This window comes from Lampetra fluviatilis, chromosome 43 (genome assembly GCF_964198595.1).
Source record: "Lampetra fluviatilis chromosome 43, kcLamFluv1.1, whole genome shotgun sequence".
Taxonomy (NCBI): domain Eukaryota; kingdom Metazoa; phylum Chordata; class Hyperoartia; order Petromyzontiformes; family Petromyzontidae; genus Lampetra; species Lampetra fluviatilis.
Genome location: NC_136317.1, coordinates 7,227,214 through 7,253,964, shown reverse-complemented (window position 1 = coordinate 7,253,964; position 26,751 = coordinate 7,227,214). Strand labels below are relative to the sequence as shown.

The 26,751-nt window shown below is 48.0% G+C and overlaps 2 protein-coding genes across 4 annotated transcripts in view; one reads left to right on the top strand and one right to left on the bottom strand.

Annotated features, from left to right (window-relative positions):
- ACOT9 (acyl-CoA thioesterase 9) overlaps positions 1 to 6,470 on the bottom strand; it is a 36,052-nt gene extending 29,582 nt beyond the window's left edge. Inside the window, exon 1 of the mRNA XM_078876226.1 lies at positions 6,386 to 6,470. Coding sequence (XP_078732352.1) covers positions 6,386 to 6,417 — 32 coding nt within the window. The 5' untranslated portion in view covers positions 6,418 to 6,470. The remainder of the gene's footprint in view (positions 1 to 6,385) is intronic.
- Positions 6,471 to 7,202: 732 nt separating this feature from the next.
- LOC144947071 (zinc finger X-chromosomal protein-like) lies at positions 7,203 to 26,529 on the top strand. 3 transcript variants are annotated; one of them, XM_078876231.1, is made up of 7 exons: positions 7,203 to 7,377; positions 18,102 to 18,207; positions 19,649 to 19,762; positions 20,983 to 21,135; positions 22,317 to 22,457; positions 23,483 to 23,629; positions 24,799 to 26,529. In XM_078876231.1, the coding sequence occupies exons 2-7, from the start codon at positions 18,111 to 18,113 to the stop codon at positions 25,977 to 25,979; spliced, it is 1,833 nt and encodes a 610-aa protein (XP_078732357.1). In that variant the 5' UTR covers positions 7,203 to 7,377; positions 18,102 to 18,110; the 3' UTR covers positions 25,980 to 26,529. The 3 variants fall into 3 exon arrangements, with proteins under 3 accessions (XP_078732357.1, XP_078732356.1, XP_078732358.1); XM_078876230.1 differs by having other exon boundaries at positions 23,480 to 23,629; positions 24,799 to 26,526; XM_078876232.1 differs by lacking the exon at positions 19,649 to 19,762 and having other exon boundaries at positions 23,480 to 23,629; positions 24,799 to 26,526.
- The last annotated feature ends 222 nt before the right edge of the window (positions 26,530 to 26,751 follow it).

The following is a 26,751-nucleotide window of genomic DNA, read 5'->3' as shown; positions in this document are numbered from 1 at the left end:
GTGGCATGTGCCACAACCGTACCGGCCGGGACACGGACGTTTTCTCCCCCCGCATTAAGCACCTGTAAAAACGGTAATTGATCCGGCCGGACGATGGTCTGTGCCCCCACTAACGCCAACCCGGTTGTTATCGCGGCGGACGGTGACAACAAGACCCCTACTGCTCCTAGCCGATCAGGCAGGGGCTTCCGATACCGCAAGGGTATAAGCATCTGTGTACCAGGTGGGATGTCCACAGATGCGACGGACAGCGCCTGCACTTGTACGGCCGAAGCAGGTCGCCCCCAGGGCGACGGCAGAAACGAGATTTGACGGCCCCCCGGCAGTTCAATACAATTCTCATTGATTTTGATCAAAATGGGCATCTTAGCCAAAAAATCGGTGCCTAACAAACAAGGAACCGCCAAAGATCTCGATATCAACACAACACCCGAGGCCGACACATCCCCAATAGATATCTTAGCATCCACCTGACCCACGATACCCATGCTACCCCCGTTCGCAGCGACGCACGACCCATAAACCGGACGCACAGCCCCCGGCGGAATGCCCAACAGATGGAAAATGACATCCGATATAATAGTCGCAGACGCCCCCGAGTCGACCAAAATGCGCACGTCCACACCTTGTATGGACCCCGGTACAGTGGACGAACCCGTAGCGGCCGCGACAACTCTCCGTGCCAATTTGCGCCACTGCGTAACTGAATGACAAGGCCCCGTCGATGGCCTTTCTTTAACAACAACAATAGGATCGCGCAACACAGGTGGTGGGTGAGGTGGAAAGCCTTGCCGAGTGTCTGGTGCGTGCCGACATGCCTGTTTCGGAGGATCTTTAGCCGACTTGACCGGTGCCGAGGCCTCCTGCTGCGGCGGAGCCGGGAAGCGGGCCCAGCAGTCTCTGGCGTAGTGGCCCCTACGCCCGCAGCGGAAACATTCGGCCTCGTTGCGCCGAAGCGCAGGCCTCGCCTCCTGACGGGCCCGTTCTGGTAGCGCCGCGCGCGGTCTCGGCCCGCCGCGTCCCGTCCATGGAGCGGAGGCGGCCGTCAGTTGTTGAGGGCCCCGGTCATCCGGAACATAGACAGCCTGCGCAGGGTTCCACCCCAGCGCATCCTCTTCTTTGACGGGCCCCCCCGTCCACGCCGTCACTTGTTTCCAGCGACGGAGGTTGAATTGCGCATCGAGACACTTAGCAGCCGTCCGGGAAGTTAGCTTCTCATGCCCACACACAGGCATGGGGATCCCTAGATCCCGAGACAGCTCCAACATTTTCCGTAATATGAGAGGCTCGAGCAGGTCCTGTGGCGTCTCAGGATAAGCTGCCATGGCCAGCTCCAGCACCGCACCCCTGAACGCCACGGGCGACTCCTCTGGTGCTCGTTGTCGTTGAGCGAATCGCCGATGCGCATCATCTGGTGGCTCATAAGCATCGGCCATTTCTTGAAAAACACCACATAAAGTTGCCTTCTTATCGGTCGTTATGGAACGGAAGAATCGGACAGATTCGTCGTCCAGGAGAGTCGGCAACACCTCCAAAGCCTCCGCATCGGTCCATCTTGCTGTGCGTACCGCCGCCAAGAAGCGGCAGGCGAACGCGCTCCAGTCCCCACCGACGGAAAATTCTTTAACCGTTGTAAGGTGGCGACTCCGACTCCTCTTCCCGCCGTCTTCCAATGGTGGTGGTTGTGATGGCAAATTCAAAATGGCGTCGGCCCGCGGCGTGGCCAAGATGGCGGTTTGGCGCCACGGAGCGCGCAAAATGGCGGCCTCCTGCCGCGTGGGCAATGGCGGCGGCAGGACAGGCAACGTGGCGGCCCGCGGAGCACCAATTGCATCATCCATCGTCCCTGGCGCGACGAGATGGCATAGATGCGCCAGGACGTCCTTAAGTGCCTCCAGTTGTACCGCCATCGCTTGCCATCGTTGATCCGCGTCTGATGATGTCGACGGACCCGCCACCGCGCCAACATCCTCCACTCCTGTTCCCGTGGTCGCCTCAGCCGGGCTCTCCTCCACCACCCCAACAGGATCCGTGGTTGGAGGGAGTTCGTCGTCGTCGGACGAAGAAGCCGATGCAGGCGCCGGAGTAACTTTCTTCCTCACTTGTTTCGACATGCCGTTGCACTTCCGACACCAGTGTAATAAACGACTGGACCACGATGTCTGGCTCAGTGTCCTTTATTCGGTTCGTGCTGTACACCCACACGGCTGTCTTTACTCTGTAGCTTCTCCACGGTGCTGACTCCAATGTCGGCCCGATCCACAACAGCAGCTCCGCTGCTGTTTCTCTCACACAGCCCCCCTTGGCTGTACTCGCTGCAACTCTCTCTCTCTCTCTCCGCAGCTCCTCCTGGCAGCCACACTGCTGCCTCTAACATGCAGCCCTCTCTCTCTCTCTCTCCGCAGCTCCTCCTGGCAGCCACACCGCTGCCTCTAACACGCAGCCCTTCTGGCTGTCTCCTCTGCAGCTGCACACCACTCCGCAGCTTCCTCTTATCTTCGGGGTTGGCTCCCGATGGCCGTCGGCGCCCCCCCCTCTCCACACTCGCCCGCGTGGCCTCACTCTTTTCCGCTCACACCCCGACTGCCTTCCCCTTCCGGTTTACCCGCTTAAGGACCCGAACCTTCCCCCCCACGTCACATGACTCCACCCCCCGTGACGTCACATCCGGAAGGTCGCTTACGCCCGCATTACACATGCATAATACACACACAGTACACACACACAGTACATGCATAATACACACACAGCAGACACAGCGGCATGCAGACTTGATTGATAGGCGAGAGAAAGCTGGAGTCAGAAGCACGACTTCTGCTATTACAACCCAAAGCTCAACGACCAGAAATGACTTCCTGGCCTCTGTCCTCAACATGCCTGACAATATTTCAAGTGAACAGTCATTTATATAATTGATAAATACAGCTGTGACAATTGTTCTTCAACTAACCCTAGGTGAGCTGAAACGATCAATAATTAATTGGCGTTGCATCGCTTGTACACGCGACGATTTTATTTGTTTGGCCGTGTCGGGTGGTGGGTGCTCCAACGACTCACAGGTTTGGCCAGATTGTCACGTGGCCCGACCAAAAAACGTCTCAAAAACACATTCCTGCGGAGGAAGCTGGTAGGAACGTTGGGTTGCTCGGTCAATGGCCAGGGTCAACGGTGGCGTGGTGTATTCCGCAAATATGGCCGACTGTGAGGGCGGGCACAAGCCGGCGTGAGTAGGTTAAACGTTGAGTTTTATAAGGGCACCACGGGGTGACCAGCCCCTCCCCACCCAGCCCCACCCCTCCCACCCCCCAACCAGCCCCTCCCTCCCCACCCAGCCCTTCCCCACCCACCCCACCAGCCCCTCCCCACCCAGCCCCTCCCCACCCTTCCCACCCAGCCCCTCCCCTCCCCACGCAGCCCTCCCCACCCAGCCCCTCCCCACCCAGCCCCTCCCCACCCTCCCCTCTCCACCCAGCCCCACCCCTCCCATTTTTGGATGCAGGACGGACGGACACAATAATCCCCTGTGGGCTGGTGGAACCAGGAGGTTCCTACCAGTATAAGGCAACGCATGGACCGGGTCAGCCGAGGCACACTGGGCTGCCTTCTCGCTCGGTCTACATCACGACCCTTTGGTTTAGCGGTGGTGGGGTACTTTGCACGGCCCTGGGGACTTAATTAAGTTACGCCTAATTGGGTTAGGCGTACAGTGCGGTGGTGGCCAGTGAACCGAGCACTCAACTCTCATTTGGCATCAGTATAGAAGCAACACCGTACAACTCTCTACTTGTACGTTGAACTTATTCCCCACTGTACGTAGCCAATCGTGCTAATCAGTAGTCAGAAAATAATAAATATAAACGATTAAACTGTGTTTTTTTTTACCAGCTAAGGCCCACTTAGCTGTGTAGCTCTTTTGCACAAGCAACCTGGCGATTACAGATGATAGCAGCTCAAACAAGTGGCTTATTGTGTAGCAATTCATAGCAGCGAAATACTTTAAACGCATGTTGTATGTTGAATTTCTTTCGCACCGTACGTAGCCAACCGTGCTAATCGGAGGTGCTTCTAAATGTAGAGGGGGAAACCGCAAGACCCGGAAAAAAATTCACACGACCACTGGGAGAGAGACACGCAAACTCCAAATATTCAGCAGATGTCAGGGTCGGGATTGAACCCCCGGGACACCTCTTGTATACCAGGCGAGGTAGTTAACATCTCGCCACTGTGCCGCAATAATAATTTAAACTTGTAACGTGCCCGGACAGTATTCGCTCACTCTGGAAGAGAGAGAACGACTCAGAGGCACGAGGAAGAACCACAGACGACAAGTGGGGAAGGCAGCCAGTTGGCACGCTGTCGCCAAATTCTCCCAGCTCTGCAGTCCTCTATACATGCAGAGACGTCTTCATACAAACACTGGCCATTCCACATGTGGGAGGAAACCGGAGCTCCGTGCGAGGAGGCAACACTGTATCATACACTGATGGAACAGATGGAGATTAGTCCACATTTGCTGTACTGCCTTCTCCTGGTAAGCCGGGGTATGGCACCACTTTGATGTCTCTGGGGAGCTCCACCACATTTGTGATCCACCAATTCTCGATGTCCCCCTGCAATGCTGCTGCCCAGCTGAAAATGCACTCCAAATAAACTTTACCATTTAACATAGCAAGCGGTGATATGCATAATACAGGTTTTGGGTTGGATCGCGTAAATGTGTCCTTACACCGGTGGCTCACGTCAGGAAAACGTGCCAATCAGTTACTACTTCAGCACACCGGCGTGTTGGAGAGTAAACCCACAACATTTACAATTCGAGTACGACGTTTCGCTGGTGATTACAACCAGACTCGGTTTACAAAGAGCTGTCTTCAGAACGCCAGGTGACCTCTGTTCCACAGATGTGGTAGCAGCAGCATCAGCAGCTTCCCACCGGCTCTGACACTCGTCTGTGTGACGGTCCCACAGACCATCAAATCACTGCACCCAAGAAACCGGCTGAACCACAGCTCAGTCTGTGTGAGTCTATGGATCTCTGTGTAAGTCTATAGATTTCTGTGTAAGTCTACGGATATCTATGCAAGTCTATGGATCTCTATGTAAGTCTATGGATCTCTGTGTAAGTCTATGGATCTCTGTGTTAGTCTATGGATCTATATGTAAGTCTATGGGTCTCTGTGTAACTCTATGGATCTCTGTGTAAGTCTATGGATCTCTGTGCGAGTATATGGGTCTCTGTGTGAGTCTATGGATCTATGTGTAAGTCTATGGATCTCTGTGTAAATCTATGGATCTCTGTGTGAGTCTATGGATCTCTGTGTAAGTCTATGGATCTCTGTGGGAGTCTATGGATCTCTGTGTAAGTCTATGGGTCTGTGTGTAAGTCTATGGGTCTTTGTGTAAGTCTATGGGTCTCTGTGTAAGTCTATGGATCTCTGTGTAAGTCTATGGATCTCTGTGTAAGTCTGTGGGTCTCTGTGTAAGTCTATGGATCTCTGTGTAAGTCTATGGATCTCTGTGTAACTCTATGGATATATGTGTGAGTCTATGGGTCTCTGTGTAAGTCTATGGATCGCTGTGTAAGTCTATGGATCTCTGTGTAACTCTATGGATCTCTGTGTGAGTCTATGGGTCTCTGTGTAAGTCTATGGATCTCTGTGTAAGTCTGTGGGTCTCTGTGTAAGTCTATGGATCTCTGTGTGAGTTTTTGGATCTCTGTGTGAGTGCATGAGCTTGAATGAAAGTAAATGTGATGGAATGTAAGTGTGAATCAGAGTGAATGTGCCAATGAATTAGAGTGAATGAAAGCGTGTGTGAGTTAATGTGGGTGCGAGTGAAGGAGTGTGAGCGGATGAGTGAGTGATTGACAGAAAGAATGACCGAGTGAATGCAAGCAATAATGAGTTAATAAAAGCAACAGTGAGTGAATAAAAGCAAGTGTGAGTGAATGACAGAGGGAGTGGATGACGGAGGGAGTGAATACAGTGAATGACAGAGCGAGTGAATGAAAGCTAGTGTGATTGACAGAGTGAATGAAAGCAAGTGTGAGTGAATGACAGAGTGCGTGAATGAAAGCAAGTATGAGTGAATGACGGAGGAAGTGAATGAGAGTGAATGACAGTGTGAGTGAATGACAGTGAGTGAATGAAAGCGAGTGTGAGTGAATGAAAGCAAGTGAGTGAATGACAGTGAGTGAATGAAAGCGAGTGAGTGAATGACGGAGGAAGTAAATGAGAGTGAATGACAGTGAGTGAATGAAAGCGAGTGTGAGTGAATGAAAGCAAGTGAGTGAATGACAGAGTGAGTGAATGAAAGCGAGTGTGAGTGAATGACGGAGGACGTGAATGGAAGGAAGTGTTATTCAGTGTAAGTGCCGCGCTCCCACCTGCGAACAGCGCCGCGACTCATCGCGGCCATGACAGAACACCCGGGGGACGCGCACCCACGGGCGTGGCTCAACTCTCACGCGGTGACGTTGTCACGCACGCGCGTGGTGACGTCACGCGCAGAACGCGGCGCTTTGATGGTCCAGTGCGCGATGACGTCACGAGCGATACAAGCAGGCGTCATGGCGTAGTCAGTTGCGTAAGACATTAATATCGAGCGTGATGACGTCACACGTAATGTCGTTCTTTTAGAGGTGAGATGACGTCATTGGCATATCGTTTTGTTATGACGAGACATTTGACATATTCTCCGGATCATGAGACACATTTATTCTCCTTGCCTTATAATCCGGTAGCTGTTGGTGTCTGTGACGAAATTTATATATCTTTATTGACACCGTGCGGAGATTAATGTGATGAACGTAGATGACGTCATAGAGGACCTTTGTGATTAGTTTGTTGTCCATCCCACCGCACCTCCAATGAGCACGGTTGGCTACGTACGATGCGAAAGAAGTTCAACGTACTGTACATGCATCACGCAATAGTGCAAATAAGTGACGGGATACGCATGACGTAATGTCCAGTCCTCTCGGCATTGGCGGATTGCAGCGCTATGACGTCAAATTCATCAAACGCTCTGCGCGATGGCGTCATGTCACCCGAGGGGGGGGTGGTGTGCCTGCTGCGCAATGACGTACGGCGTGGTGACGCCACGACGCTGAGGCCCGCTGCGCAGTGACGTCATGTCAGCCGAGGGGGGTGGTGGTGGTGTGCCTGCTGCGCAATGACGTACGGCGTGGTGACGTCACGACGCTGAGGCCCGCTGCGCGGTGACGTCATGACGCGCGCGCTATCCTCGTCGAGGCCTGCGGAGCGGAGCCCGCGCCCTTTTCGCGACGAGGAGGAGGAGGCGGACGACCCGCGGCGCCGCGCGGCCGCGCATGGAGTGAGCAGCGAGGAGGGAGCGCGGCGCAGCGGCCACGCGGCGGTGAGGACGCGCGCGGAGACGCGGCGAGAACGCGAGCGGCGGCAGTGGCGGTGGGGGGGTGGCCCCCGAGGTCCAACGCCACCCCGTAGCGGGGGGCCCTCTTTGCGGGCCGCGCTCAAGGCGAGTCGAGGGCCTCCCGCGAGGCCTTGTCGCGGTGCCGCCACCACACGCTTGCCGCGCCGCGTCCCTTCGCTGCAGTCAGGGGCACTGCGAGGAGGCGCGGGCATTGAAGCGTAAGCCCCGGCGGCAAGAGAGACGCGGGAGACGTGGTGATAGTAGTGGTGGTGGCGGTCCCGTGGTGATAGTGGTGGTGGTGGTGTCTGTGATATGTGATGATGACGGGTGGTGGTGTTGGTTGGGGTGTTTGTTGATGCTCGGTGGCGATCTGTACAGATTGTGGTCATGGACGGTAGTGGTTATTGTGGTCTTTCGTATGGCTGATGCAGAGCAACCACTACAATTTCACGTGAAGGTGGTCAGGCCAGAAAACCGCGTCAGGAGTAGCGGAATGTATCGCTGCGATGTCTCCTTTGTGTGTGTGTGGATCGGGCATTGCGTCGTTATATGTTGCACGGACTATTCTGGATTTGTAATGGGCAATTAATAATAGCGGGCTTTTGCCAGCTAATACCTGGGTCGGGTCCTTTCCTATACACTCGGTGTGTTGGCTGCGTGCTGCTGCTGCTCTTGCTGCTGTCAGGAAACATCAAAAGGTCACGAGTTCAGGTCTCGGTCATGGGTCGGATCCGCCCATGATCGTCATCATCCATACCTTTAAGGGCGACAAAACGCGTACCATTTGTGTGTAAGGTCTGCAGCAGTTCTATATGGAGAGAAACCCGCGACCCACGCTTCGGGAATGTTACATTTCTACCGCTGCCTCAGGGCTTACAACAGCAACAGCCGTGTGCGTTGCATTTTGGCTATTTTGAATTGCGTTGGTCTAATTTCTCGCTTTATTGTTGAGTATTTGACAAAGGCAGATGACCCCATGCGTATGAGAGGACATCTCTCAAAAGGCCAAATAGGTGGCCATATGTGAGGATGAGCCGCGGTTTCAATTGATGAACGTTAGCTTTGGTGCTCTGCTGCTTGTACTGAAGATATGTAAATGTTTTACTTGTAATCTAAAGCCGCCTTGACTTTCACCTGGCATGTCAGTTAAGTGAACTGGGGCCTGCTCACACAGCTGCCGTACCCCTCAGTGGTCCGCTCTCATCCAGGGCAGCAACACGCATGCACCTTTTTGGGGATCGGGCATGTCAGTAGAAGAAGAACTGTTTGGAAGGATGGGGCGCGCAAGGCTAGAGTGGTACGGTCACACGGAGGCAGGGGAGGAGGGAACTGATTTCCAAGGTGGGTAAATTTAATTCGGGATAGAGGGAAGATAACCAAGATGGCAGGCTGAGGGAGCGAGGGCTTGTTGGTGTCGTGGAGGGACAACGGGAGAGTGGTGGAGGGCAGTAGACGATAGTAAGATGAGGGCATGGAAACATGGGCACCACGGTGGCGAGATGTTAGCTACCTCGCCTGACATGCAGGAGGTTGTGGGTTCAATCCCGACCCTGACACCTGTATATTTGGAGTTTGCGTGGATTTTTCTCCAGGTCCTCCGGTATTTGGTGGCTATAAATGTCCACATGATAAGCCACTTCGTTGAGCTGTCATTTGTGGCCAGGTCACTTCTGAAAAAGAGCTAAACAGCTCAGTCGGCCTTACGTGATGAAAAATGGTTTAGTTTGTTTCCTACTCACTGATGATGTAATGCAAGGATGTTACAACATGTAACGGGTTCTCCAGTACTGTATATAGCCAGGTGTTAAGCGTGCACACATTATTGACGTTCACGTTTTAAGCTATGCGCAGAACACACGCTGGGACACGCAATAAAAGCTTGCGTTCATTTCTCCTTCAGAGTTTTGCCGCTGCTGTTGAACACACCCTGAAGCCCACCCTGCATCACTCGCATCTAGAACGCATCTAAAAACGTGTTCATCGGTGGGTTCAGCTCTCATAAGACGCCACTCACACAAACTACAGTGTCATATTGATGATAATTGATAACGTCCTCTCTTTGCTTGAATAACTAATATTTATTTGAATAATCGAGGTTTGTGAGGTTGATCATGTGGATTCAAAATATTTTACAAACTTTGAAAAATATGTATTTCTCAACCACAGGACAAATAGAGTATCGAATATTAACCTACTTATTTGCGTAAATGTATGCATGCCATCCCACTGACTGTCAACCCATTTTAAGTCACCACATGGGTAAATTTTTACTTAACTTTCGTGACTGCAGGAATTAATTATCCTTGGTTCTTTTGGTAAAGTCACGTAGATAGAAAAAAAAATGCAATAATAAAAGTGAGCGTACTGGCAGTCTATAGTGTAGACTTATTCTAGTTCTTTCAGTAATAAAAATAAATACAAAAAGATTGCCAATACACTCACCAGCTTCAAAACTAGTCTACCAGGCTACAGTCTACATTCTAGACTGCCATTACGCTCACTTTTATTATTTTATTTTTATTAAAATGATTTGTTTTATCTACGTGACTTTACCGAAAGAAGCAAAGAATATGAACACCACGTGGGTGTTGAAAAATCAATTCGTGTTTACATCCCATTTGATTTGAATGACTATTGCTCACCAATTTCAACGTTTATGTTTCTGTAATTCCATCGTGTCTCGTGTTCAGCATTAATTATGCCTTTCCTTGACAATTTTCTGAAATTGCTTAATTTATGAGTAAAAAAAAATCACTTGGAAATTCCTTGCTTTGGAGCATCTTGTTTTCAAGGGTTTCTCCATTGACACATACATAGCAAACGTATTGACGCATAAAAACATCTATTGGCTTTAAACACTTAACGCCTGCTCTAATCCTGGGATTCTCAACTTCTGTGGTGTGGAGATCCCTCAATCTGGACTCTGCCCCTAGCCCCACTCAATTTTAAAAACATTTTGGCATAAATGTGGAACTTGAACGTATAGATCAAACTGGTGAGGAAAATCTCTCAGGGTGCCACGGTGGTGCAGTGTTAACGCCCTCGCCTCATATAGAGGAGGTCGTGGGTTCGATCCCAACCATATCGCCTGCTGTATATTTGGAGTTTGCATGTTCTCCCTGTAGTCGCGTGGATTTTTCTCCGGGTCTTCCAGTTTTTCCCTCCACATTAAGAAACATGCTTTTCGAGTATTTGGCTGCTATAAATTTTCACACGATAAGCCACTTGGTTGAGCTACCCTTTGTGGCCAGGTTGCTTCTGAAAAACAGCTACATAGCTCATTGGGCCTTACCTGGAAAAAAAATGGTTTAGTTAGCTGCCACGCCACCATGAGTCTCGACCACTGGCCGCCATCCCATCTATCGACGGGGTGATCGCAATTCCACGTACTTTCTTATAAATCAATATTAAGCATCCTTTAATGTCCACTTATCCTAGCTTGAATCAAACCAATCTTGGAACGTAACTGTTAACTTTTGGAAGTAGCCGCCTCTCGCACTGCAAGTTATTTGCCTGGAGGCAGATATGGTCAGGAGCCAAAAATCATGGGATTAAACTTAAAACGGTGGCAGCTGCTGCGGGCATTATTCTAATGTCTTGATATTATGTTACACACAATAGCGGCATTGGCTGCATACAGAGCTGAAAGTGTTGGGATGTCATTCTGATAAAACTCCACATGTGGTTCATCAGTAATCTATCAGTAACTTATCCTGCACTGTATCCATGCTACTGCCTGCATCCCTCTGAAAGACTTTCCTTGTCTTATAGGACCACTGCCCTAATCCTTCCAGAGCAACATCCCAAAGCTCTGGGAAAATAACTTGCCTCTCTGTATAGTAAGAATAAATATTCTGGAAACTTCCTGCCTCAAATGTGCTCCCAACTTAGTGTGTCCTTAAACTGACCTCTGTAATTACATATTCCATGTACACTGATATTTATACCATTATGGTAATGAGACCTTGGTAAATAATGCATTACCCATAACTTTGTTTCATGTGAAAATCTTATCTTATGTTTAAAGGGAATGTGTTACGCGTTAAACGTTCTACGTTATGATTATAAAAAATAAGGTATCATGTATGTGTTAACCTCGCGTCAACAGTCTTGCGTGTTCGATTGAAACCTAATTTCTTTAGAACTGCTTTTTGTGTTTAGTTTGTTACGTACGGTGCGGAAGAAGTTTAACATACTGTACATACATACATCTTGCACCCCACTATCGAGGAGAGCCAGTTGATACAACTGTTACCTTCTTCCTTGTACCCCTGCATTGCAATCCTCGTCGCTCTTCACAGTCCGCAGGTCTCACGACCCTAGCACACCGTGAACTCGCTAAGTCCGCCCCGTGTACGTTTTGTGCGCGAACCATTTGTGCAGATTTATCCAGGCGTTGGTGGAGCACGCTTATGATTTGCCTGACTCGGAGACTGACTTGGGTTGTGAGCTGGCCAAGAGCTGACAGCGAATGGGTTTGTGAATTTAATGTGTGCAGATTTTTTTGTTATCACCCCCCTACCCATATTTGAGATTTTTCCCTGGATACTCAAAAGCGCATGTGTCTGATAGTGATGGCTATGGACACCTGTAATCCAGCACTGTGGAGGCCACAAGAGTGGGTGGATCACACGAATTTTGTGAAACTTCATTCCCCGTGGACATCGAGAAGGCATACCCTTGCTTGCCAGGAGAGGGCAGTAGCCCAAACATATGGACTCCACCTGTCCTGTTCATATAGGATCCAGTGTTACCCTCTCACGCGCGTGGATTTTCTCTGGGTGCTCCGGTTTCCTCCCATATGTATAAACATCTCGTAAATTTTCCAATGACACCTTAATATGTAGTGGATCGCGGAGCTTGGGGGAAGAATTTGGTGCCGCCTCACTGCCTGGCCGTTTACTTTGGTGCTTTTCTGGAGTTAATCCCTGTGCCTCTGAGTCATTATTTATTTCTCTTCGAGAGCGAGCGGATACTTTGCGGTACATTCCGAGTTCAAATGTATTATTATTATTAAGCCGAAGACGCATACGCTGAATTGAATTTGTAAGAATATATTTTTTTTCGTTTCGTACTCTGTTGAATGAGTTCATTTGGCAGCGCAGCCATTACAACAACGTTGATGAGAATTCTTGATTTTAACCACGACCATTAATTATGACAATTCATCGCATCGGGTGGTGCATAATTCACCCGTATAACTTGCCCTCGTAATTGGGCATGTCATCAGTTAATTACTAATTGATTACATTTATTATTATCCTCATGACGTGCATTGAATTGTAAATGTGAGATATTGATCATAAGAAAACTGGAGGGAAATGTCACGTTGAGACTGATTGAACAAACTAGGCAACATCTACGGGCCTATTCCATTCCTTGCCTGCCACTCGGTTATTAATGTTGACCGTCATCCTTTATAGCAGCGTGCAGTGTCCAAGCACACGTCCTTTGCTTGACAGTTTGGACGATGTCATGAACCTGCACGTATTTCCTAATAATAAAACGATTAAATGATCTACTCTGCGAGATGTTAACTCCCTCACCTGGTGCATAGGATGTTGTGGTTTTGATCTGGGCCCTGACGCCTCTGCACGCTTGCAGTTTGCGTGTCTCTCTCTTCGTGATCGTGTGGATTTTTTGCTGGATCCTCTGGTTTTTCCCTCCACATTTATAAACGTGTGTTTAGAGTAATTGGCTGCCACAAATTTCCACGTAATTAGCCACTTCATTGAGCTACCATTTGTAGCCAGGTTGCTTTTGAAAAATAGCTATATAGCTCCGTGGTCCTTAACTGGTAAAATAAAAAATTGTTTATCGATTCAGTTTTTTGTAAACTTGACCCCAAACCATGACAGTTCATAGATTCACTCGGACGGGTGATTTCGAGTCCCTGCTGGGGACATCTTGAGGAGCTCGTTTTCTATTTCTGCCTCTGGATCTCGCTCACAAAAGCGCAACTTTCTCAGCAACGATCCTTTACATGCGCATGCTGCAGATAATGGCGTACAGTGTCGGTGTGTTTACTAAATAAACGATAGTTTTGGTTTGAGTTGCACGTTCCTTTAATGGCCTGCCTCTAGTAGGGGTCTGTAACGATTCACCTCCCTGCGGCTCCAATGAATTGTCGTGATTCAGACTCGTGATTCATTCAGTGGCGAGATGCTAATGCCATCACCGGGGTATGCAGGAGGTCGTGGGTTCTATCCCGACCCTGATGCCTGTATATTTGTAGTTTACATGTTCTCCTCGTGTTCTCGTGAATTTTCCTTGGAGTCCTCCAGTTTTTCCATCCACGTTTAGAATCAACATCACATGTTTAGAGTATTTGGCTGCTATACATGTCCACGTGATATTAAGCCACTTCGATGAGCTATCATTTGTGATAGCCAGGTCGCTTCTGAGAAAAGAGCTACAGAGCTCAGTGAGCCTTAGCTGGTAAAATTACAAAAAATATATAGTTTATATTCTTGGTTCTTTCGGTAAAGTCACGTAGAAGGGAAATAATAAAATTGTATTAATATAAAACATTAATATAATATTAATATAAAAAATGTATTGTTTTATATTAATATTTTTTTATTTTTTCCCTTCTACGTGACTTTACCGAAAGAACCAAGAATATGAATCCCTGCAGTCACGAAAGCTTTAAATCAAGATTTAATGTATAGTTTAGTTTAAGAACGAGAGCATTCCCCGCTTTGGCTGCCACTCCGTGGCGAGTCTCGCCCACGCTCCTAGCAGCTCGTCACTTTCGAATGAGAGTCCGTCTTAGCTTCGTGAGTTCTCACCCAGTTGAACAAAAAATAAACTTGGAACTTCCATCACCTTTGCAGTGGCGTTGTTACTCGAGTTCACTTGTAGTGATGCGGCGTGCCGTGGCTGAGTGAAATTCACACTGCAGCCTCGGTGTTTCACTACCTAGTCACTCACTACCCAGGTCACTTTACAAATGAGAGACTATCCTCGCCTTTTGATTTCTCACCTGGTCAAACAAAATGTTTTAACTTTTTGTGTCTAGTTTGTTGTCCTTCCCCCGCACCTCCAATTAGCACGGTTGGCTACGTATGGTGCGAAAGAAGGTCAACAGATACTGGACGTCTGAAAAAAAACTTAATAGCTCACCGGATTCCGCCAGTATAAATAATACTCTGATTCTGACAACGTCCAACGTGCTGTTGTCGTGCGTCTGTCGCGCTCTCTGGCGCCGCCTCGTGGACTAAGCGAGACAAAGTAATAGTCTTGGCTCTTTCGGTAAAGTCACAGAAGGGAAATAATAAAATAATAAAAATAAAACAATAAAATTCTCACGTTTCGATTGTAACACAATCAATCATCATCAGGTGTGAAAACCACCAGAAAAAAATATTGCTGTGGTTTTCACACCTGATGATTGCTTGTGTTGCAATCGAAACGTCTTGATAATTTTATTGGTTTATTTTTTATTATTTTATTATTTCCTTTCTACCTGACTTTACCGAAAGAACCAAGCCAATGAATCCCTGCAGTCACGAAAGCTTTAAATCGAGAGACAAAGTAAGTTTATGGTTTCACAAGAGAAACATTTTTAAAACGTGACGGTACGAACCAGCAGATGTCTTGGACGTTGTTTACGGAGCCATCCTTTGTGTTGGTTTTACATTCTTGGAAACAACTTAACTCGTGTGCTTACATATTTTTTCTCCAGATCCTCCATTTTTTTGTCAATATTTACAAACATGTCTGTGGCTGCTAGACATTTCCACATGATAAGCCACTTCTTTGAGCTTTCAATGGTGTCCAGTTGGCTTCTAAAACAGAACTGATAGCTCAGTGGGCTTTGGCACGTAAAATCGAAATGTTTATTTTGTTATAATTTAACTATATTTAGTGATTTGCTTACCTTTCCAATGCTATAGCACTCCTAACGGTTTTTGTACATTTTGTTGGAACTTTTTGACCTGCCCCAACTGGAAATCTGTGAAAAAGAGGTTCATAGCTCATCGGATTTTTCCAGGATAAAAAAAGATTCTGATTAATGGATTGGCACAGGCCGGGCAACAAGGTACTTACTTAACCTTGCCACTGCAGTTGTTGCTAATGCTGTTCTAGTTTGTCGTTCACAAGAATAATAGGAATATACATTTCTGCAGGAGCGAGGGATAGACTCGTATTCAACTGCACTTTAATGCAGCAGCTGCTGCACATTATTACATCAGCCATAGTCAACCCACTGCTGGATGAAGGCCTCCCCAAGCCGCCACCATTCGCAAATCGTACAATTTAATAATCCACCTAGTACCTGCACACAATCTGATTGTGTCGCTCCATCTCCGCGGGTGGACGTACTGTCAGGCACCTAACCATTATTGCTTGGCTGCAAATCTGTTTTTTTTGGCTATCGACCATCATCCCACATAGAGACGTGTTCTGCTCAATCCCAATTACCTATCTTCATATTTAGAATTATTGTATTCACCTGCAAACGCTCTCCAGTCGCTGTGTTCAGTGTGTAACTGGCTGCTCTGACTTATGGCTCAGAAACATTGTCGTTGATTCAAATAATGGGGAAGAGACTGAAAAGTTTAGTTTATTGATTCCGTCTGTACTGGACCATTGTCACCGGACCTTTGTCCAGTGGTAAAAAAAACTTTATAAATATTACAAATGTTTCACTTAAAAAAACCAAAGGTTATCACCGGTCAAACTTATTCTATATCACATTAAAAAAAATTCACTAAAAATGTTGGTGTTGTTTGGAAAATCTTCCTCGTTCCAGTCATTGGCTGTACGATACATAGAGCGGTATTCCCCTGTATCACAAGTCACGTGTTTTTTGTATTACTTTTTTTGTTTTACCATGGTCCATCCCACCAACATGAGAGACGGTTGTTGACTAAACCTACTCATATTCTTGGTTCTTTCGGTAAAGTCACGTGGAAGGGAATTAATAAAATTATAAAAATTAAACAATGACATTCTCACGACGTTTCGATTGCAACACAAGCAATCATCATCAGGTGTGAAAATCAATCAAAACGTGAGAATTTAATAGTTTTATTTTTATTATTTTATTATTTCCCTTCTACGTGACTTTACCGAAAGAACCAAGAATATCAATCCCTGCAGTCACGAAAGGTTTTAAATCGAAATTTAAACTTATTCAGTTCAGTCCAAGCTCTCCCTTCGATGTGTTTCAGTATGGCTTTCTTTCGCTTGGTAGACAGTACTAACCACTGGAGTTTATTAAGCCTCCTGCTAACACCATCCATCGCTAGTCGCTGACACTTTATCTATTTCTTTCTCAGACTCGGGCTCTATTAATTCAGCTGGTGAGGCCCCATTGAGCTAAGTAGCGCTAAGTAGCGCTGTTACACAGAATACCGCAGCCCAAGACCATCAGCAGTGGTGGCATTTACAGGGCATTACAGGGTGGGAATTTGCAAACTAACAAGAGCAAAATAAGTAATATTTTTTTCATGAAAACACGCTTTAATGAAATGTACCCTGCTGGTAATGGAAGAACTGCACGACTCCAGGAAGTGGCCCCGAAGCTTGCCATCACGTAAGGGACCGTGGTGATTTACAGCCAACGTCAGTTGAGCGTGGATAATTAGACCCAAGCCGAAACATAACATAGAAAAAAGATTGTTTACAAATATTTTTTTTATTTTTTTTATTGAATATAGTATTGTCATCAGTATGACATAACTATACCAAGTTTGCAGTCGATACCACATCGGGAACTGGGTTAAAATTGAGTTACAAGATTTGAGGATGCAACGACAACAACAGACAGAGTGAGTTAATAAAAAGCGTGTATCAACAACAACATTTATTGACTGGCGAGGGACCCAGGCAGTGCAGAAAGTCTGGGGGGGGGGGGGTTGGCGGCGGGCCGCCAGTGTTCTGAAATGTGCAAACAAAGCGTGGGGAGTTTCATGTTATTGTGCCTGCACTGTATTGCAGCTGCACTGTTGTGCACCACATTGGGCCCTAGCACAGCTACACCGCAGTGCCACTTCACCACTGCTGCACCTCATTGCAGTTGCACTTTATTTCCGCTTCAGTACAGCAAAATTTGAATTTTTTTGCTTTTATTTGAACAAAACGCAAGCCCAATACAGCAGTACGCCGCGCAGCTCCACATAACCGGGTATCACTGGTGCAGCTGAATTTTATTTCAGCCTCGCCTGGGGAAAAAAATATCAACAGCAGGCAAGGTCGATAAAACTAGTTTATACTCCCGTGGAGCCGTGTGGCGGTGTCGCTCGGCAGCAGCAACAAGGGTTGTGAGAATGAATCGACGGGAGTGAAGCTTGTGCAGGGTGGATTGATGGGAGAGGGTCGAGAGCCATTCCAGTTCCGGTGGACGTTTGGCAAACTGCAAATAATTAATTAACCCCCCCCTCTTCTCTGTCATTTTGTGATGTTATTGTTCGGGTCGTTCTCGTGCCAACGAGGTGGTACACCGCTCGCTTCTACAGCTCTGAATAAAAATCACTTTATCTCTTGACATGAAACTGAGATCACAAACAGAATTGAGAGAAGAAAAAAAATGTTCGACCAAATGTTAAGGAGGAATTTCACATTTTTACACATTTCACATTACAAACATGAATGTTATTCTACACAAAATGCATTCTGTGTATGTAAATATATTCGACATTTCTTAACCGAGCAAAGTTCTCACAATGCTAATGCTCATGTTGTGTCTGGTGTTGGTGTAGAACTGAACCATGAATATGGATCAGGACAGCATCAACACCGAGCTGCAGTTCCAAGAGGAGAATGTGATCGCCACTTTGGTAGAAATGGAACAAGATCAGCCATTGGGTAAGCCGCACCTCACCCTGTCCGCAGTAAACAACAACTCTACGCGTTGGACAATAGCACTGTGCGTGTGTCTTTGAAATAAAAACTATATAATAGGCCATGTTTCAGGCAATGGCTCTTTATATAGCCCATAATGTCACCCATTATAGATGTTTCCTTTTAAGGCTGCAAACACACAAAGTGTTCTTAGTGACACGGAACACGTTGAATTGTTTCATTGTGGTTTTCGTGCCGCTGCCACCGCAGCAGCATCACCAGAATAATTTTCTTAAAATTAGACACCGTCATGCCGTTTCAATCATCATTAACACAATCCTGCGGAGGGAGCTGGTAGGAACGTTGGGTTGCTCGGTCAATGGCCAGGGTCAACGGCGGCGTGGTGTATTCCGCAAATATGCCCGACTGTGAGGGCGGGCACAAGCCGGCGTGAGTAGGTTCAACGTTGAGTTTATAAGGGCACCACGGGGTGACCAGCCCCTCCCCACCCAGCCCCACCCCTCCCACCCCCCACCCAGCCCCACCCTCCCCACCCAGCCCTTCCCCACCCTCCCCACCCAGCCCCTCCCCACCCTCCCCTCTCCACCCAGCCCCACCCCTCACATTTTTGGATGCACGACGGACGGACACAATAATCCCCTGAGGGCTGGTGTAACCAGGAGGTTCCTACCAGTATTAACCCCCTTGCCTCTCCCACCTCAAGATTTCCTCCCATTTTCTAACGGGTTAGCGTTTCCCCCTTGGCGTGAGTGAATGCACGCGCTGACACGTTATCTATTCCTTTCGATCCTCAAATCTTCACATCGGCACTGGCTACGTACTGTGCGAAGGAAGTTCAGCATACATGCAACAAACAATGCAAACAAAAACCCTGACTCGGCCTATCATCCCTTTTGCGACAAAATAATTACCACTTTGTGGGAGGTCAAACGTTGGGTCATTGTATGGAGAGTTTGGCCTCCATCAGGGTAATGTGGAATTTCCACCGATGGCTCCGGTCTTTCAGGTGAAGTCGGTCACTTGAACGCGTATATGAGAATCGAAACATTTGAAGTTCAAGAAACGGGTCAGTGGAAGGAGGTACAGAAATAATGTTTCCGCAGAGAAGTGAGCATTGCCACAGAGACGTGAGCATTAATCGGCCAGTACATCTACCTTGTTGACTGCTTTCAGCCTTTATTTGAACCTTTGTAGACTTATTCAATGTTACATTGCTGCTCTGTTGAAACAAGTTATTTGGTGATGCCATGCTGGAATTTGTGCACGAATAACAACTCTTTTTACCCACTCCATCTCATTTGGCCAACTCTATGTGCCCCAAGCATGGGCTGTAATATATTTATTTATAATGCCACACACGTACACAGTGTTATTGATGAACCTGTCCAGTTTATTTCTCTTTTAAATGGACTTTGTCCGTGTCACCACATTTCCATTTCTACAGGCGATATAGATGGATCCCATTTGAAGGACATTGACATCAAAAGAGATGGAAATACTTGCTCTGATATTATCAAAGTTTACATCTTCAAGACGGAAAATGGGCAATACAACTCCGGTACGAACAGCAGACCAATCGAATAACCTCGTCTTTGCATGCAACCTCCCTTCCGTGCCCTAGTCCCGCATTCATTGCTCTAAAAAATAAATCTACCACTAATTGAAATTGGAAAAAAATAGTGCTCGTTGTGCCTATAAATGCTCTGCACACATAATCGAATATGTAATCCAAGTCTTTTGTTTGCTATGAAGAAGGGGCATTGCCCGAACACGTCGCCTATTATATGTTCTAACTTTTAGGCCATGTGGTGTTATTGTCGAACGCGTGGAGTTTTCAGTAAGATGTGTACATGTTACCATTTCACTTTGCTTGATTGACTGAAGTTAAGTGTGTTGGCTGAGCTGTGATAGGTCTGATTAGACAGTCATTAGAGAAGACAGAAAATAATACAATTATCTAACGATTATTGCATTATATTTATCCTTTTTCGGCACTTGATATCAGCTTGACTTCCTCTGTATATATATTTCTGTAACGTGAGCACACTTTGCCCGGTACACAGTGATGGAATTCAAAATCCATTAAAACTCTTTGACGTTTAATGTTAAATTAAATTGTATCATTGCCTTTGTATCAAAGAATGTGCATGCATATAATATAAACACTGAGTGGACCATTGTCTCTCTGTGCATAGTGAGGCCTGAAAGAGTTACCTGGCACATCTTTGGTATGGCGTTTGAAAAAAAGCAGCAGGCTACAATGTACGTGTAATGTTTTAAGCCGTTCCATGGCATCTGGGGTAACTGAGTGGAGTTAACTTGTTTCACCAAAATACAGCACGTTGTATTGGAGTCATCAGTGATGTGTGACTTATGATTTTCAGTTCACCACATTCGCAGTTTGGTGGAGGGGAGTCCCCGATCGTTCCACTTGTGGATAAAATATCACCACACCTTCATCCTCCGTGTCGTGTTATTGTTGGGCCGCGGTTGAGAGCGGTCCCCACTGCCGTTGGGGCAGCAGAGAGAGACAGCGGCCGTTCCTCCGTCGGGCCTTAGGCGATGCTCTCGACTGGGACGCCGCTGTTTTTCCTCACGTCCCACGCGCCATCGGGTGACACGAGGGGCCTTTTCGGCCGACAGAGGGGTCGAGGCGCGTGTCCGCAACGGACGTCTCGATTTCATACGGGCAGAGGGTGGTGGCGGGGATTTTACGTCCAATTTTGTGAAAGTGTAACGACTCTGTGGATCGCGTGGCGGATTGTGCGCATGACGCAGGGGCAGCGTCTGGTGTGGCCATCGACCCTTCACATGTGCATATCAAGCAGGAAGATGTGGCAGTGCTGGATTCCACGAGCATCACCACAGTTCCACAGGAAGAGCTCGTGTACATGGCAATGGATGGTCCGCAGGATCAGGTGCAGGAGATCAGTAAGTTACACGCCCGTGCGATGTCACACTTAATGGACCGCCCGGTTAAGAGCGCATCACACGCCTGCAAGCCGGCGATTTGGAGGCAAGGGTTGGTGGATCGTTTGGAAAAAATGAGTGCGTTAATTTGTCTGAACGCGATTAATAATGTATTATTTTGGGGGAACTCGTCCACGTAATGATCTGACGAAACTCGTGTCGTTAGATAGGCGGCAGCGCAGCTGTAGCAATGATGCCTTACAGCAAGAAGAACCTGGGTCCAATTGCCGACTCGGGGTGCTTTTCTGCGTGGAGGTTGTGTGTTCTCCCCCTGTTCTGCAGAGAGTGTTGAGAGGTTTTAAGAGAGTGAGTGATTGAGTGAGATTAAGTGAGTTTATATTTGTGGAGTTTGTATGTTCTCTCCCTGTTCTCTATGGATTTCCTCCAGGGTCTTCAGTTTCCTCTTATAGCAAAAAAAAAATCACACATACAATATGACTGGTACTGGCCAAACATCCCAATGCTGAAAAAATGCCTGAAAATGTATCAATTGGGGTCACACGCAGCAGCAACAACATTGCCCACGACTGCGAACGCTTGGTAGGACCCTCCTGAAAAAATGCTGTTGAGTCTCAGTAAGTCTTTGCTGTGTAAACAAGCAAATAATAAAAGACCCTCGGCAAATAAAATAGTCACATGTACAAAGGTTTAACTTGTCAATTATTGTTTCATCTCATCGGTAAATTGAAGAAGAGTTCTCACAGCCGTATTTAGCGCTGGTTCTATGACGCTGTGTTAAACTTCTTTCTCACTATGCGTAGCTAACCGTGCTTAGTTAGGACGTTGACTGCGAAACCCTGTGTGTTATTGTAAGAATGTGTTCATGATTGTGTGTATGCGTGCTTAATGTGGGGAGCGGTAGTGTCACAATCAGTGTGCTGAGCTACGACCCCGCTCACGGCCAACAGCAATGACTATTATCTGATCCCATTCCTGGGCCTTGACTAGGTCGACTCTGCCTCAAATGAGTACCTGGTGCAGTGTGTAAACATCGCCACTAAGGAGACAAAGGCGGCCGGGCATGGTGCTGGCCACCCGCCCCCTAATGTGCCGTGCCGGCCTTCATAGATGCTCACGAACAGCACTTACCCCAACAGTCTGGTAAAGGCTGTTTTTTCCGATCTTTGAAATGTCTCAACCAGGCTGTGCGGATATGACGGACGACGTGTACATGGAGGTGATTGTTGGTGATGATGAGGCGGTCACGCTGGAGGCGGAGCCCCGAGTGGAGGAAATGGCCCTCAACGAGGAGATCCTGCCCGTGTCCTGGACGTCCGCGTATGGTATGGCGTTAGGACGTCAGAGCATACCGCTGCGATAAAAGGCCTCTTCACACTTATCTTTAAATACAACATTTTTCATTTGCATCACCATAGCTGGGCATATTCGTGTGTGTGTGGAAGTGTTGTGTATGATGGCCCAATGTCTTGACATGAACAGACAACCTGGGAAAGTTTGGCACATTGTTTGGCCAGCTTGGAAGAGTCGGTCAAAACACCCTCTCAGTGCAGGGGGGTTGGCAACCTGCGGCTCCCGAATCACGTGCGGCTCTTTAAGAACTGCTCCGTGACGTTATTATTTAAGGACCCACCGTCTCGTGTTCACATTACATGGCGGCTCTTGAAATATTTAGTTTGTTACTGAATTCTAAAATAATGGCTCTTCTTGTTATTTTGGTTGCCGACCTCTGCTCTAGTGGAGGCCTCTTCCACGGGCAGTGGCATGAGCGTGCCATTCCTGGGCTGTGCCTTAACCTTATGCGAATTATATCAACAAGATGCAGGTGATTCTAGATTTTAAGTTTTCGTGACTGCAAGGATCCATACTCTTTGGTTCTTTCGGTAAAGTCACGTAGATGAAAAATAAAAATAATAAAATGAAAATAACTAAATTAAATCACGACGTTTCGGAGGCAACACAAGCTTCCGTCATCAGGTGTTGCCTCCGAAACGTCGTGATTTAATTGAGTTATTTTAATTTTATTATTTGTATTTTTCATCTACGTGACGTTACCGAAAGAACCAAAGAGTAAAGATGCAGGTGACAGAGTTTGCACTTTTGCAGGTGTAAAAAAAAACCGATAGCATTGTCCTGAGTGCTTAACTATTTTAACATTCATGAATATTTTTTTTTTGTTAACACATCAATGGGCTGTTTCGGACCCTGCGGTAAATCGTGATCCCCCTTGATGTCGTCGAAGCGTCTCGATTGGTGAATGAACTGGCTGATTTGCGTGAACTTGTCAAGGGGAAGAGATGTTAGATTATTGCCGTAAAATGTACAAACGTGTGAATTGCTTCTTCAGCAGAAGGCGGCGTGGATGCAGTGGACAGCAACGGCGTGCTGAGCCTGTCGAGCAAGGCCGATGAAGTGATCTTGACTCCCACAAACAAAACCGACCATCGCAGGCAAAGCCGAAAGAAGAACGTGGCCACTCGGATGCAGCACACTATGAGTGAGTGTCTGTGCTGTGACGCAGTCAGATCGTGTCTACCACAGTTCAGCACATCATTAGTGAGTGTGAAGTTAATATTCCTAAACGACTACTTTTTTTGAAACCTAATAATTGTGCAATACAGCAAAATGTGGACTGCCTGGTATACAGGAGGTCGTGGGTTCGATCCGGAGCCTGATGTCTGTATATGTGGAGTTTGCATGTCTCTCTCCCCTTAGTTGTGTGGATTTCAACCCGGGTCCTCTGGTTTTTCTCTCCAAATCTAGACTCAACGTGCATTTAGAGTATTTGGCTACGATGAATTTCCGCACGATAAGCCACTATGTTGAGCTATCATTTGTGGCCAGGTCGCTTCTGAAAAAGAGCGATATAGCTCAGTGGGCCTTACTTGGTCAAATAAATCATAATTGGCCGATGACACCTCAATATAATGCGGACCTCAGAGATTGGACAATTTTTGGTAGCGCTGGGCTCCTCACCGCGTGGCTGCTGCTGCTTTCCATCTCGTCTGCGGTTCCTCCTCCTGGCGCCTCTGAGCCGTCCTTTTCCCTCTCCTCTCTCTGTGAGAGCGAGCGAATGCTGCGTGGCGGTGGCGGCCACTTTGCAAGTTGAATTCTCGCCTGTGGTCGCGAGCTCTCCATAGCGCGCCGCGTGTGTGACGTAGCGGCCTGGGCGTTGTTTATAATCGAGAGCGCATGGAAGAGGGGGACGGCGCTAAACGAGAGGCGAGGAGAGGCCCAGCGGGCCACGCTCGAGGTGGTATGATGATGGTGGTGGTGGCCACCGTGCGCCAGCCACGTAGCTCGCTTGGGAGTGGATACTTTCCCGGCCAATTGGCAGGAAGAGATTGATGGGTGTTGAGAAACACATCCTAGCTGTTATCATGGGGACTCTTTTCCAATTTTCTTCAAATTGCCAAACTCGGGCAGAGCTCCCAGTCCGATGTATCACGGGTACCAGTTATATAAGAGGGACCGTGTCAGACTATTCCCAATTAGCTCAGAACGGATGCTTTCATTTATTTATTGTTTCATCCATAACTACCAACTTTAATGTGCTCAAGCGAATGCGTTAATACGTCCGACGATACGTAATGAAGTGACTACGCGTGTTAACGGGCCCACGTACAACAATGCTCAGAAATGTGTTCTGTTTGTGTCTCTTAACAGGTATTATCGTAGGCCCGAATGGGGAAAAGATCCGAGTGCACCCTTGCTTTGTGTGCGGGAAGAAGTTCAAGACAAAGGGATTCCTGAAGAAACACATGCTAAACCATCCCGAGGATCACCTGGGGCGGAAGAAGTACCAGTGCACCGACTGCGACTACACCACCAACAAGAAGGCCAACCTGCACACCCACCTCGAGGGCCACCGCCTGGGCCACCCCAAGGACCGGCCGTATGAGTGCGACGAGTGTGGCAAGCAGTTCTCGCAGCCCGTCGCGCTCACCAACCACAAGCTCACGCACAAGACCAAGGGCGCCAAGATGAACAAGTGTCGCTTCTGCGACTACGAGACGGCCGAGCCGTCGCTCCTGAGCCACCACCTGCAGGCCGTGCACAGCAAGAGCTTCCCGCACTGCTGCCCCGAGTGCGGGAAGCGCTTCCGCCACCCGTCGGAGCTCAAGAAGCACGTGCGCATCCACACGGGCGAGAAGCCCTACGCTTGCGCCCACTGCGAGTACCGCAGCACGTCCAGCTCCAACCTCAAGGCGCACATGCGGTGTCGCCACGCCAGCGCGCTGCCCTACAGGTGCGACGACTGCAGCGCGGCGTTCCTCACGGGCTCCGAGCTGCAGAAGCACGCCGCGGTGCACCTGGGCGCGGACCGCGTTTTCCAGTGCCAGCACTGCAGCCACCTGAGCGCCACGGCGGGTGAGCTGGAGCGCCACGTCGTGTCGGTGCACACGGAGGACTTCCCGCACAAGTGCGACGTGTGCGGCAAGGGCTTCTACCGGCCCTCCGACCTCAAGCGCCACATGGTGGCGCACACGGGGAAGAAGCAGCACCACTGCCGCCACTGCGACTACCGCAGCGCGGACCCGTTCAGCATCGCCCGGCACATCCTGTCTGTGCACACCAAAGACATGGCCTACAAGTGCAAGCGCTGCAAGAACTCGTTCCGTCAGCACAAGGAGCTGAAGAAGCACATGCGTCAGCACCAGGCGAAGAAGGTGTACCAGTGCGAGTACTGCGACTACAACACGACGGACGCGTCGGGTTTCAAGCGGCACATCATCTCCATCCACACCAAGGAGTACCCGCACCGTTGCGATTTTTGCAACAAGGGCTTTCGCCGGCCCTCCGAGAAGAACGCTCACATAATAAAACAACACAAAGGGCAAGTGTAGGCCTGCAGGGAGATGGGAGGTGGTGTGTGGGCCCCTAAGATGCTCGGCCCTGAACGCTTTGCTCTACCGAACCACATGTTGTTTATTCTATCGTCATCATCATCTATATTGAAATCTTCTCCGCTGCACGCGCACACTGTGTGCGCGTGCGTGCATTATTCACAAAAAACACACATTTTCTTGTGTATATTTGTATGTTTTACAAAGTATTGTGTTTGTGGATTATATTTGTAAATGTAAAGCTGTAACATAATAATAATTAATAGTTATCATTTAAGGGTAAAGGTGTTATTCTCCCATTTTGTTTTTGGGAAAGGTAGTATTTGGGGGTAAAAAAAAACAACACCTGGCTGAACGTATCTCGTTCTTTACGTTCAACTTGTGATTTTTACTTCTATTACAGTGAGCGTCCCACCTACCTGTAAATGCTTGTCAGTTGTGAATGAAATTCAAAAAAAAATAAAACTGCTTTTGTACAATTTAGCATTTGGTTTGCAGGCCGTGACAGCATGACGCACGCGTTTATTCACTGGGGCGAATGGGGTCGCGCGCGGTTGGTTTCACGGACGTAGCCGCCCGTCCTGTGGGCCTGCCTTGTGTTATTTATACAAATCGTCACCTATTTTCCATACGTTTGTCCACTGCATTTAACGATGAAATGAAAATATTCTCGCCACAAAATAATGTTTCGTGTTTTCGGAACTGAACCACCTTGTGACCAATGACGTGTTTTTTATACGGATTTTATGCTTTTTAATAAGTTTGGTGTTAT

Coding starts and splice junctions, on each gene's coding strand:
- LOC144947071 (XM_078876230.1), top strand. CDS start 18,111: ATGAATATGGATCAGGACAGCATCAACACCGAGCTGCAGTTCCAAGAG. Junction 21,136..22,316: donor GGATCAGGTGCAGGAGATCA/GTAAGTTACACG, acceptor TGTCTCAACCAG/GCTGTGCGGATATGACGGAC. Junction 22,458..23,479: donor GTCCTGGACGTCCGCGTATG/GTATGGCGTTAG, acceptor TTGCTTCTTCAG/CAGAAGGCGGCGTGGATGCA.